Source organism: Acinonyx jubatus, chromosome B2 (assembly GCF_027475565.1).
Source record: "Acinonyx jubatus isolate Ajub_Pintada_27869175 chromosome B2, VMU_Ajub_asm_v1.0, whole genome shotgun sequence".
NCBI lineage: Eukaryota > Metazoa > Chordata > Mammalia > Carnivora > Felidae > Acinonyx > Acinonyx jubatus.
The window spans coordinates 100,942,340-100,956,071 of NC_069385.1; the positions used below are offsets into that span (position 1 = coordinate 100,942,340).

A 13,732-nucleotide genomic window follows, 5' to 3' on the forward strand; every position below is an offset into this window, starting at 1 on the left:
ATCATCTCCTGGGACTCTGGGATGCACGGTTTTAGTTGGAGGCATAGAGAGTCATGACGACTGAGGACAAATGGCTAGAAAATACAAGGAAGAAAAGTTAGCTTTCTAAAGATTGCCTAAAGATTAAAATCTACAAGTAAACTCCATAAATGTAATGATCTTCTATGGGAGGATATGAATGTCTCATAACTAGTGGAAGGGACAGGCAGAAATTTGGAGGGAATTTTTGCAATGGATTGGAAGTTAGGATAGATGGCCTTTATGTCCATTCTAAAAATACAAGTTTAGGATTCTTCTTTAGTTCCAGTCTGAATCCTCGTATACATATGAAAAATGCTAAATATCCCAAGCCCAAGGACAGAAAATCCCCCTCCAAAACTTCTAAAGGTTCAGTTAATGCTGCATAGGGAAATCTGGGGAAAGAGTAGTTTTCTTTCTCCCTCAAATTTCTGAGCATTTTAAAATTCCTTTCATTTTATTAATGAATGAATGAAAGAAACACATTTATTCTTACAAGAAGTATGTATAAAATACTGCATTTCCTGGGCCAAGGATCTATACCATGAAAAGTTTTGAGTGTGTTTTTAAATGACCAAATACCGTGGATACATTGCTAAACATTAAAATAAATAGTACAGAATGGCAAATCTGGCACATATTAGGTTCTTTTTTAAATGAGCTGTGAGTAGATATTACTGGGCTTAGTGGTGATGACTGAATACATATATTATCTCTAAGTTTCACAGTAGGTATATATCAAAGATACATACTGTTGTTGCCTCCATTTTAGAAAAAGCAAACTAAATCCTAAAGAGGGTCAGTAATTTGCCCAAATTCATCTATCTAGTGTATGCAAATATAGATTCCCAATTTATACCCATTTGACCATAGTACCCAAGCATTTAACACTAAAAACAGTTTTCTTTCTATAAAATGCACTGGATTGTAAATTGGCTTTGGATATGCTCAGGCCACACCTTACTTTGAAAACCCAACATCCTCCTTTGTCTCATTTCCCTCCAGTTTGAGAATTTAGTTATCTGCCTGCAGCAAAATGCCACAGTTGAAGATTCTCATGAAAATCAAACCGAAGGGGGAAGGACAGTCATAATGTGTATTGATTTTTTTTTTTAACTTTTGCCTCTTATTTTCTGTCCACTTTGACTTTCTTTTAGGGTCTTAGCATGTGGCTAAATCTTTTTATGTTCTAGTGAAGTCTTAAAAATCACTTTCTGTATAATTTGTAGAAATTAATAAATTTCTAGTTCTACCTTGTGACATTCATAATAATTTTGCTGTACTCTGCCTCAATTTCCTCATTTGCTAAAATGCACTTCTAGAAATGCTTTATATAAATTAGGAAGTTGGCACCAGCTGTTTTGGAGAGAGTTCATCCATTCACTCTTCTTTCATGTAATAAACATCATTTGAGTGCCCATAGGTGTCGGCCCTCTGCCAGGGTAGAGGATACTAAAAAGGAGAAAATATCTCTAACTTCAAGATCTCACAGTCTATGTTAATAAACAAAAAAATCCAGCACTAGGTGGGAGTAAGCACTGGGAATTGTGCAGGCACGCAGGAGAGGAGCCAGGTCATCTCTTCTTTCTGGGGAAGGTGATTGGAAGGCTACTGAAGCCATTTTTACCAGGTGGTTGGAGGTGGGCTTCTGAGAGTCTAGGCACATTAAGTTCTGGGTCTGAGTCATTGCCCCAATAAAAATATTTAATAACTATATGATAGGTTTTCTGATGCTGATAAAACTGGTCTAGGGCAAAAATCAGCCCAGGGACAATTCTTTATGAAAATGCTATTATATATTCTTGGCTATATGAAGTCATTAAGATGGCATTTATTAGTGGACTCATATCTGAGTATTACTACCTTCAACCCACTAGACCAGTGGAATGCACTAATGATGTCTTCCCACTGGGCTATTTTGACCCACAGAGTGCTTACTAAAAGTTCCATGGATACACAGACAAGATAGCTCAAGACACACATGGGAAGAATAGAAGATGAATTACCACTGATGGGAGAGGAGTGGATTAGATCCAGAATGGACAAATAACTCACAACTCATTTTTTTTCTTTTTAAACTACCCTAGAGCTAATGCTCCAGATGTTCCTTATGATTTAATCATGACTGACAGCAGAAATAAGACAACCATAGTCAATTATGTATGTGACACATTGTCTAACCCTTATGGCTGGATGGCTCTGCTCTTGGATCAAGAGACTTACTCATTGCAGTTTGTAAACCCTTGGATCAACAGATCTCTGCAGGTAACCCCAGGAATTCATTTACTGGTATGGACCATTTCCCAGGGATTCTTATCTTTTTTTTCTATGAAATAGCAGTTTGCAGGTATTAGCATCTTCTGGTACTGATAACTAAAACCACCACAGCATTTTGGCCTAGTGGATGTAATCTGAGTATAAGATATGGTGGTTATTGTTTATTTTATTTTTTAAACTTGAAAATTTCTGAGTCTGTTTGAATCTTACTTTGAATAACAGAATGGTTATACCTGAAATTTTAACTTTATTAATACAATGAAAAACATCTGCTAAGCCTCCTATAGAATTACATTATTATAATATTAGGGATTAAGAACCAATCTTCTCCAGGGAGAAGAACCAATTTCCTCCTGGAGAACCAATTTTCTCCAGGGAGAAGTGTTTGTAGCCCAAGAAAATGTCTTAACAAAACATTTTTACATTGCATACTGCCACCTTGTGGTCAAAGATTAACTTGCACATGAAGGTCTGGACCTTCATTGGGGTTGGTTGAAAGAGTCAAATGGTTAGGGGCATCCAAGATAGGAATAGCCATGTGGAAAGTGGGTGCATTTTTATGAAAAAAAGATAATCCAATGGATTTCTTTATGCTCATCTTCTTCCTTTTAATGCATTTCTTTCTTCCTGTCTCCTCATATACATTCTTCTTAGGGTCATGAGATCAGGTCTGACTTGGGACATAGTTTAAGGCAGAATCTCCTTTGATCCTCTCTCTAGCAACCCTTCCCATCCTTCCCCTACCTTCTCAGAAAGGACAGCTATTTCCTTCCCTTGAGGTTCCCAGGAGAACATCTTGGAGAATTTTCATGAGGTGAAGGCAGCAGAATGATGACTCGGGAGGTGAATACCCTTGTGTCTATCCTGGTGCAGTACTCCCCTGCTTTGTGGTGTGGGGCAAGTTACTGAACCTCTGTCTGCCTCAGTGTCCTCATCTGTAAAATGGGGCAGTAATAGTAACACAGGGAGTTGTTGAAAGATTGGATGTCTTGGTATGAATAGAACTTGAGCATGTAGCAAATGCTCCAACAGTGCTAGCTTATTACTATTATAAATGGATGGCCCTACTATCATTGCCTGCCTCTTTAGGTGATGGGAAAAAGTGGAAAAGAATTCTAGATCTGGCTCTGTATCTCACGGCAGTTTGACCTGGGACAAGTCAATTCACTTGTCTTGTTTTTCTTCTCTGTTAGTTGAGGTTGTTAAACAAGAGAAACTTACAGAGTCTTTCTGTCCTCATGTTCTAAGATTCTGTAGCTCTGGTTATGAATTTATTATGGAGTGGATTTAAATAAGCCTATTTTCTGCAAGAAGAGTAGTCTGGGTGTGAACTGCTGTGTTTCTAACCTACTCCACCTGCTTTCTTTGTATCTATTTTCTGGGGAAAGCCTTCCTTATTAAATGAGCATTATTGTATTGTTCTCTCACTTAAAGTACTCAGCAACGTTTGGCAACTTTGCGCCTGGGAATTACCTCCTGCTCGTGCACACAGTCTCGTGGCCTTACCCTGACATCCTCATAAGGTGTGGGAGTCGGGTAGGGCAGTCCCTTCCATCTCTGCCATCACCTGGTCAGGACCAAGGTTGTGACTGGTTCTTCAATACCCAGTTGAGGCAACTCACCTATCTGGGTAAGTATAACTGGATGAGAATTTTGAGGGCACACAGTGGGAAACCACCATTCACTCTCCAATTCTAAACGTTTGTGGTATGAAGTTATGAGGAACTGGAGGGGAGAGCCGTGTGTTGCAGTGAAATGATTGGACTCTGAAATCTGACAGCTTGGGCAGTTGTCCTGAGTTCCATGTCCCTTCTCCTTGTGACTAGCCATATATCCACAGAGTCTGATCTACACTTGAGCTCAGGGACTATTAAATTTTAATAGCACCAGAGAGGGGAGTATGGTTAATTCTCTGGTATTTTAAGTCTTTGCCGAATGTATTGTTGTATATTTTATTTGCACTGAATTGTACCATTCAAATTTTATTTCTGATCTGATCAACCATAAACTATAAAAATTCAGGATGGACAGAGATCCCTGAGACTGTTTTACCACTAAAGCTGAATGCAGCCATTAAGTAAGAGCAAATAGGTGACATAAACTTTAACTGTGACAAGGTTCACTTGATATATATTCTGGAAGAGAATTTTAATTTCAAATTGTTTTTTCTATTTCTTAGCATGCTTGTGAAGAGTCTGTCTTGTCTATTGGTCAGATTTTGTTCATGAACTGCAAACTTTAAATGGCCACATAAACCAAATGTGGTAAAGGAATATTTGTGGCATAAAGAAAATCAAGTCATGCAACTACAGATCTTCTCCTTTGCTATCCTTATTTATTGAATTAATGGCAAGATGTACTATTAAGCTGTTTATTCACATATATGGTTTAAGTGCACATCTGTGTAAGTATGCATATTTATATATAGATGTACAGCTGTGTGCATATATGAGCGTATATATGATATAGATGCATTTTTCAGTTTAAAACATTTTTATTAGGTAGATAGCCTTTATTAATTAACAAAATTCTTTGTATCAGAATAACCTAGGGTCTCCACCTTTAAATGATAGGAGTTGGAAAAGGGACAGGAAATCACAGAGGGTTAGTTGGTTGATTAATAAACATGGAGACTGTAGGTCCTTAGGAGGATCCCCAGTGCTCTATGCAGTGGTTTCTGTGGTCATTTGTGCCACCTGTATCCTCTGAGTGAATGGGTGGGTAGGTGGCTGGTGCTACTTCTGTTCTCATTTCTGGGCGGTCCAGTGAGGATGTGAGGATTCAGGGGAAACTGAGTCTTGTGCTGCTCCTCGGTGGTGGTGTCCTGTGCAGCTGTGTTGGATTGGGTGGGTTTGGTTATGATTTTGGATATCCTTTCCGTAAAGTTTGCATTATTGCTGGAAAGCTAGTAAGGCCATGATGGCAGCGAGGTAGTTGCTGCTGGTACCTCACCAAGACCCCGAGCAATAGTGTTCTGGCTCTTTGCCAATTAGTTTATCACTTCTGTTTAATTGTTTTTTTGGACCACGTGACTTTATAGGTCTGGGTCCTAATTGTTTTTTTGGACCATGTGACTGGGATAATTTACATAAAATATATTTCGTCTAAGAGGAGAACATAAGTCAGGACCTCACAGTTTATGTGGACATATTCCTGATATTAAAAAAAATTATATGGGGAGGGTGGTTTATACAGAAGTTTCATTTTATCATAGTGAAACTGCTTGACCTCTTTCAGGTCCATTGAATTTCCTGCCAGGGGTGGGGGATGGAGAGACCATGCTCCTTTTCCTGGCTAGCTTTGCATTCAGAGTGCTGCTTCACTGACAGCTGGCTGTGTTTCATTAATTCGTTGACCACTTCTAAGCGGACCATCTTTTGTATTGTTTGTTTGCAGCCTTACCACACATCCCTCAGGATAGGAAGTTAAAAAAAAATCACAATTATCTCTGTTTCCTCCATTTGGCTGCTTTGTGTGTGATTGTGAAGATACCTGACTCATCTTAGACTCAGTTGAGAAAAGAAAAAAATCAGAACCCAGGCATTCTAGTTCCTGGCTATAGCTCTCCCCACTAGAGTGTGCTGCCTACTAAATAATCATTGATCACTGACCAAATAGGGTGGGGAGTGCTAGGCAGGGTTGTGGGAGAAAACTTCTCATTGATCCCCAGTGCCAAAAAAACAAAAAGTCCTGCACACATAATACATGTTGAGAGTATTGCTCTTCTCTGTGAAGGCAAGTTTTGTCTTTCTTTAGCAAATGTGTCTTTATGGGATGTAGGTTCTTTCAAAAGCTCATGGCCAGAGCTTACGGTTTAGGGTTTTAATCAGTGGCTGGCTATTTCACCTGGGGCGCACAATTATAAATGCTCCATGTCTCAGTGGCTTCAAGTATACGACGAGGTTAAGAATATCTACTTATCTCTTGGAATTGTGGTACAAAACACCCAGATATCTTCAAATGTGATTAGTATACCCTGTTACTTTACTACACATTTTCTCAGTAGATTATTTCTCTAGATTTTTTTTTTTTCCTAGAAGATTAGCAATGCCACATACCTTGAACTTAGCGTACATGTCATGACCTTTCTGAAACGGTCTCATTCCATTTTCCTTGACTAGATTTTATAAGATAACTGAGATTCATGATAACATGACATATATGATATATTGTTTTCGTGTTCGAAATTTAATACCACTTAAGCAATTGTTACCCATAGAATAAGATAACCTAGCTCATTTAAACATATCTTTTAAGAAGATTGGTTAAGGTTGCCTTTCTAAAGCCCCTGAGAATTTTGCCTAATAAGCCACTTGTGGAACAGACCATAGCAAAATACTCGTGTTCTATAGTTTGTGGTAGGACCATGAGGAGCAACGTTTGATGTGAGAAATGGTGCCAAATGGTTCCAAACTGTAACTTCTATGACATGCTTGGGAATGGGGAAGACTGCAGGATAAGCGTTCTTTTATATTTTTCAGAGTCAGAGTCAAATCCAGCAAGCCCATTTTTTCTGTTTACGCGATTTGATGAACTAGCAGCTCCCATCTCTGCCTTCCAGAGCCAGTTCCCCACTGCCTCTTTCCCTGCTGTTTTTCCAGGGATGTTTCAGTTCATGGTTAACTATTTTTATTTTTTAGTTACATTAACGCTATGAAATAATTAGTCAGCTAATTAATCTGGTTTACAAGCTTTGTAGGATTCTTCAGCTGTCAGTCAGGCCCAGGCCTGAGGCCTACATCTAGTCTCAGCTCTCTTGCCCATGTGATTCCCGTTGCCATGGCTACTGGCTACATCTGCTGACACCCCACTCTCTATTTATTGCTTAATTAAGAATTTCACGCTCAGCCCTTATCTGCCTCTAAGAACAAGCGCACACTGTTAAGAAATTCCAAATTTAGGCCCAGGCACAAGGAGAGCCTTTCTTGCAGGCTTGGCTGGATGGAGCCTCTCTAACGATCTTCTCGGCATCCCAGCCGCCACCCTTCAATCAAAAATCATTAAATGGGGCAGAGATAATGAGCATGTAGCATATCAAAAGAAGGATGTTTGCTTGGTCCAAAGGAGGAAAGGCTGCTAGACCCCATGCTCAGATCCACTTCAAAGGGAGATGAGACTGCTCATCACTGGGGCCTGATAAAGCCTCATTTGTTCTGGGCTTGACTTATGAAAAAGGTCTGGTGTGTCAGGGTCCCGTCTCACAGACGCGGGATCCCCCGACCACTTGCCTCCACCTCTACCAGCCCCCCACCCCGCCCTGCCCTGGCCTTCCGCACACTCGTGTGTCAGCACTCAGGCAGCTGGGTCCCCCCAAAGCATCAGGCGAGCGTATAATCACTGACTCTCCACTCACAATGGCCACTTGTAGGGGGGTGGCCGGGAGGAGGCCTTCATCACAATAGGAACACAATTATTGCAGCTGCTAGGGAGGGCTATGCTTCTTCCTGTAGGAATATAATAGGACTTGCCCCAAAAGGGAGGAGAAGGCTAGGGGGAGGTGATGGGGGTTGAGAGGGGTGGAGGAAACCATCTTGAGTTGATTATTCATATTCTGACTCTTGGAAGCCCGATGCGGAGCCAGTGGGGTTCCAGCAGCTGCTCGTGCACAGTCCTCTCCTAATAATTGTACATTCTGTCAGGGGTCAACTTACTTTTGACCCTGTCCTTTTATATCACGAAAAGGCTCTTTAGGGCAAACTGTTGGGTTGTAGCAGGGTGCATTAAACGCCCACAGCCCCTTACCCTTGCTTTCTCCTCCACCCACCCAGCAGCCGGTGATAAATTCATGTCAGATGCTGAGCCATTCACAGTTGCCCTCCCGGGTTCACACAGCCCCGCTCTCGCAGCAGAGATGCAGCCGGGCTGGATATTGTGTGAGGCGGCAGCTGAGCCAGCGCCTGCGAGGCGCAGAGGCTCCTGCCTACCACCTTCTTCTGATCTGATGGAAAAAAAGACATGTCTAGCCAGGCTGGCCAGTGCCTGTCTCCAAACGGCCCCCTCGCCAAGATAAAGGGAGGCTGTTTGGCAAGAAGCCGGGCCTGTGTTCCACGATGGCAAGAGGGCTGTAGATAGAAAGACAGATGGATCTTATTGTGTGCACCAGTTGTCCTGAAGAAGTCAAGTCACATCACACAGAAGGCTCAGAAAAGATGCTGTTAACCTGGGAGATCCTGAAAATAAGGAGTGTCTGTCTTCCTGAGGTTGTGGCCAGGAGATCATGGGTACCTCCTGGGTTTCTGTCTTCTCAGAGAGCTCAGGGCTTGGGGATTAGGGCAGGCTGCTGCCTGCATCCTTCTGTTGTTCAGCTGGTCCAGAAGACCCCCAACAACTCCTTGGGAAGGAATTCTGTTAGCATCTGTGGAGGAGAGAGGACTCAACTTGCTCCCCCGAGCATTTTGGGAGGCTTTTATAAGCAGAGCAGAATCATAATCCTTTGAAACTCTGCCGCCATTCCCATGCTGAGGCCCTCTAAGGCAATCCATAGCATTCTAGTTAATAAATTAATTTACATTCTTATAGAAAACTCATTCCCCAAAGATCCCCAAGGATTTTTGCCAGTAATATAGAGGATTGACTTTGGGGACCTGCACTAACCTTTATGGCAAAAATATAGAGAATGGAACAGGAGCTGGCGATAATGAAAAGAGACTTTGCCTGTCCGTTGCAAGAAACTTCTTTCCAAAAGGAAAAGGAAGGAAAAAAAGGAGAAAAGGAAAGAAAAAAGCAAGAAAGGAAAACTTAGAAGTCAGAATCAAATACTTTTTCTAGGAATCACTCAGATTAAGGAGCTAATTCTTAGGGATGCTGGTGGCTAGCCCTAGTTCATGTAGGGAATGGGTAGTACAACCAGTATTCAAAGTCAGCCTTTTTGACTCTAGTTTGGTGCTTTTTCTAGTATACTAGTGTTTTGGGTATTTTTTAACGTCTATTTATTTATTTTTGAGTGAGAGACAGTGAACACAAGTGGGGAGAGGGGCAGAGAAAGAGGGAGACAGAATCTGAAGCAGGTTCCAGGCTCTGAGCTGTCAACGCAGAGGCCAGCACTGGGCTCGAACTCAAGAACTGTCAGATCATGACCTGAGCCAAATTCGGGCGCTCAACTGACTAAGCCACCCAGGTGCCCCATTATTGTTTGTTTGTTTTAATATAAGCTCATGTGTGTACCCTTATAAACCAATTCTTTTCCCCCCTATTTATAGGAAAAACGTGTACTTATTGAGGGCTCTATACTTCCTAAATTTAGGTATTTGAATACCGTCTTCACCATTTGTCACATCCTATGCCTCTTGTACCTTTATTTTCCTAAGATTTGTCTTAAATCAATTCCTGCACTGTCTTATTTTTAAAACCTAACCTCATTTTAAGCAATAATATCCATAAAATCATGGGTTCAATGACCTAGTTGCTTTTTCTAAAATTCAGTAACATTCATAGCTATTAAAGTAAAACACTGATGCTACTAAAATCATTACCTCACATTTTATATTTTGAGAATATAATGTGATCTGCAAATTTTTGGTATAATTGATGAAAAGTAAGAAATGTGAACACAGGGATCTCTTTTTTATCTGGGTATCTTTCCTCACTTGCTAAGAACACCTGCTCTGGAGAACAAACCACATTTTTGAGAGAAGTTGTAAAATTCCTCAGTTCAGGGCTTTTTATTTTATTTATTGTATTATTTTTAAAATATTTGTCTGTTTGTTAATTAATTTATTTATTTAGAGGGTGGGGGAAGGGGCAGAGGAAGAGAGGGAGAGAGGATTTTAAGCAAGCTCCATGCCCAGCATGGAGCCCAACACAGGGCTTAGTCTCAAAACCATGATATCATGACCTGAGCCAAAAATCGAGAGTTGGACGCCTAGCTGACTAAGCCCCCTAGGTGCCCCTTTTAAGGCTTTTTAAATATGCCTCATGGGCAAACAGCTGGAATGCTTGTTTCCAGGCCCCTCCCTTGGAAGTTCTGCTTCTGTAGATCTACACAGAATCCAGGACATGACAGGTGCCCCATACAAGTGTGGCAGGCATCACTGAGTCACAATAACAATCGTTATTGTTTTCTGAGTTAATTAATGAAGGTTTAATTGCGCTAACTCTCAGGACTGTAGTTAATGTAGATATTAGATATGTCTATTGTGCCTTTTTTTAAAATTTTTTTTAACGTTTTTATTTATTTTTGGGACAGAGACAGAGCATGAACGGGAGAGGGTCAGAGAGAGGGAGACACAGAATCTGAAACAGGCTCCAGGCTCTGAGCTGTCAGCACAGAGCCCGACGCGGGGCTGGAACTCATGGACTGCGAGATCATGACCTGAGCCTAAAGTCGGCCGCTTAACCGACTGAGCCACCCAGGGGCCCCATGTTGTGTCTTGAATAAGTTCTTTTACACCTAAAAAAATTTATATCCTTCCATGAATGAAAGCTTTTGGGGATAATGGAAGACTCAAAGATGATCACAGGATTTTCATATAACGTTTCTGTGAAGGATTTTAAAAGATCTGTGTTAAAAGGGCCAAGGTGGTTGTGTTGCTGCCCCTGTGAAGCTGAAATCAAATGAAAGTATGGTCCTGTGAATCAAGCTTTAGCTACCAGGGACCAGTAATTCTCAATGGTTAAGAGAAAAAGGCTAATTTCTGGGGTGTGTGGTCACGTTTGCTGAACAGGGAGGGAGACACAGAGCAGGAGTGAAGGGTGTGTAAGATAGATTTGGGAGAAGAGGTGGGTGTAGAAGATAGGGCAAGCTAAGCTGGAATGTAGAGAGAGAGGATCAAACTTGACTGCTGGTCCATGAGAAGAGAGCTGGAACCTGGGTCCAGAGCAGACTGAGACTGAGAGAGAAGGCATGAGTCAGGGAGAGAATGGGTGAAATCTGCAGACACAAATTGCAGGTGCTGTTTCAGATTCTCTCCATGTGTAGTCAGTGGCTGACTTATGCTATGTAAATGTGATCTGAATGAGGGGCCCCAATATGTGCGTAAACGTAATGGCAAAGTGTGAATGGGAATATGGATCAAGAATGAAATACAAAAGGAGTCAAGGCCCATTAAGATGCCACCTGTTTTTTTTATTTTTTATTTTTACATGGATAAGTACTTATTTCTCCCTTCAAAATTGCAACAGAGAATGGGACCTACTCAAGGAGATAATTAATTTTTCTCTTCCCTAGTGCCCTAGTGAGGACAAAATTTGCCAGGAACAGTACAAAATTCTGGAAGACACTAGTATCATATTTGGCTGAGTAACTCTCCTCTTCCTTAGCACATTTCTCACTTTCTTCTAGATCTCTGTGTTTAGAGCAACCTTATATTATATAGCACTCATAAGAATAATTTGGCAATAATTGGCCCAAAGCCGCCTTTTCTTTTTGAGGACCAACCAGATATTTTTACAACCTGGGAAGGATCAACTGCAATGAGTTTCCATTTATAAACAAAGTAGATTCACCACTCTCATATTACAAACTTAGAAATCATAAGCACCGAGAAGACACATGCATAATATCACAGCCTGCGTAAGGCTTTTTTCCTGAGTCGTTACTTTTTTCTCAGATTTTCATCCCTCTTTGTATTTTCATCCCTCTTTGTATTTGTCCAAATTGGAAGTGACACTTCACATCTACACTGCCTTTTAGAGAGTCAAAGCACTTAGCAAACTTTAGCAGATCTGGTTAAGTTGCTTACAACTCTGAATACTATGGCTCAGCATGATTAGGTACAGCTGTAAAAAGAGTAGAAGCATATTTCCTGGGTTTTGTTAACTGGATGCTAGAATAATGAGCATGCCATAATAACAGTGTTGATAATCACTATTATTCATGTGCCAAGAACTGTGCTAAGCATGTTACAGGAGTTACCTCATGTTTTCTTCCCAATAACGCTATGAGGTAGATAGGACAACTATTTCCATTTCCACAGAAGTAAGGTTCAGAAATGGTGAAGAACTTGTCAGTTACCCACATCAAGGAACTGGAAGACCCAGGATTCAAACCCAAGGTGTTAGACCTCATTCAGCACCACTCTCTCTGGCTTCACTCTCAGGGTGTGGAAATGGTGTTGAGGAAGAATAACCCTCTGACCCACTCACATCTCAGAACCAGCCTGCAGAGGGCCATGTACAAGTGATGGTGAAGGAAATCAGACTTTTTCAATCTTTCCTACTTTGGTAACTTTTCTCCATTTCTTTGGATACTGAAACTACTCCTCAGATTGAATGATATTCACACACTCCTTCTAACCAAATAGGTGATTGCTTTTCAATATATGTTTTTGGGAAGAGGCTCCCCAGGAGGTGGGGAACATTTTTGCATGTGTAGAGGCTGAACAAATTCAGTGGTCATGCAGTTCAGAAGCCATCAGTGTAGAGCGGCAGATATGATAGCCCACTGACCAGGAAGCCTTGGATTACCAAGAACAGGGCCTGAGTTAAGTGAGTTAGTGAATGGAAGGACAAGAGGAACAGCCTATAATCAGGGTTGGATATGGTGAGGGTTAGCCTTTTTAGTGTGCAGGTTAATCATCACCATGATGGCTACAGTGCACAATGCTTATGGTGGTTTTTTTCACCCAGGGGATTTTGGATACATTGATTATTTTCCCTATACTTCAAATTTATTGACCTATGTAGTGTGAAAAAATGATGACTCCATTTTTCCCTCCCCCAACCATTCCTCTTACAAGTATAAATTATACTTATTTTGAGTTAAATTAATAATTATAAAATTACTACAGTGGTTTTGAAAAAAGACTTTTTAAAGTGAAACTTTACTTTTTTACTTTACCTCTGTGGCTTTGTCTTAAGGAAGAGAACACAGATGTACTGAAATCTACAATTACTTGGAAGCTGCTGTTAACAAGGATGATTTATATAAAATCTTTAAATGAACTAATAACCCTTTCCAAATGATTCCTGGAATTTTTCCCAATTTTCCTTCTTTAGATTTTGATTCTTATACAATATTTAAAATATTTAAAAATATTACAATTTTTAATAACCCTTTTAAAGGGCTATTTCCTGCCTCTATTTGCTCATTTTGTTGAAATTGTCAGCTAAGTCCTGGGTATCCTGAGTTGAGCACTATAAATTTAGGATTTCTAGATTAGTCCATGAAAATTAAATGTTTACATGTCTAGCAATATCTAATGTCCTAAGGTACATGAGAAAGTTCCTCCCTTCAAGATGTAGAGACAGAGCTAATGATAATGCAATCCTAAATTTATCACAGCTGATGCTTGATAAGTATTTGCTAAGTTGAGAGCAAGCTTGGGATAAATAATACCAATATCAGTGTGTTCACAAGTGGGTAAGTTAGAGATTATAGAAAAAAAGATGAAATACTGGGCTGGTGGCATTATATTTATTTATTTATTTACTTAAGATAGAAAAATGGGTAAAATATACAAAGGATAAAGAAAGAATATAAGCAAAACCTTGGAAGTAG

The 13,732-nt window shown here is 40.4% G+C and overlaps 1 protein-coding gene across 11 annotated transcripts in view; it reads left to right on the plus strand.

The window, feature by feature from the left end:
- The window catches only part of PKHD1 (PKHD1 ciliary IPT domain containing fibrocystin/polyductin), a 482,749-nt gene that overhangs the window by 243,231 nt on the left and 225,786 nt on the right, over positions 1-13,732 (plus strand). For all 11 annotated transcript variants that reach the window (XR_008298567.1, XM_053222692.1, XM_053222697.1 and 8 more), the window contains 2 exons: positions 2,106-2,283; positions 3,730-3,925. Coding sequence is in view for 10 of the 11 variants with exons in the window: in XM_053222692.1 (XP_053078667.1) it covers positions 2,106-2,283; positions 3,730-3,925 (374 nt within the window). In the remaining variant the exon portion in view is untranslated. The remainder of the gene's footprint in view (positions 1-2,105; positions 2,284-3,729; positions 3,926-13,732) is intronic.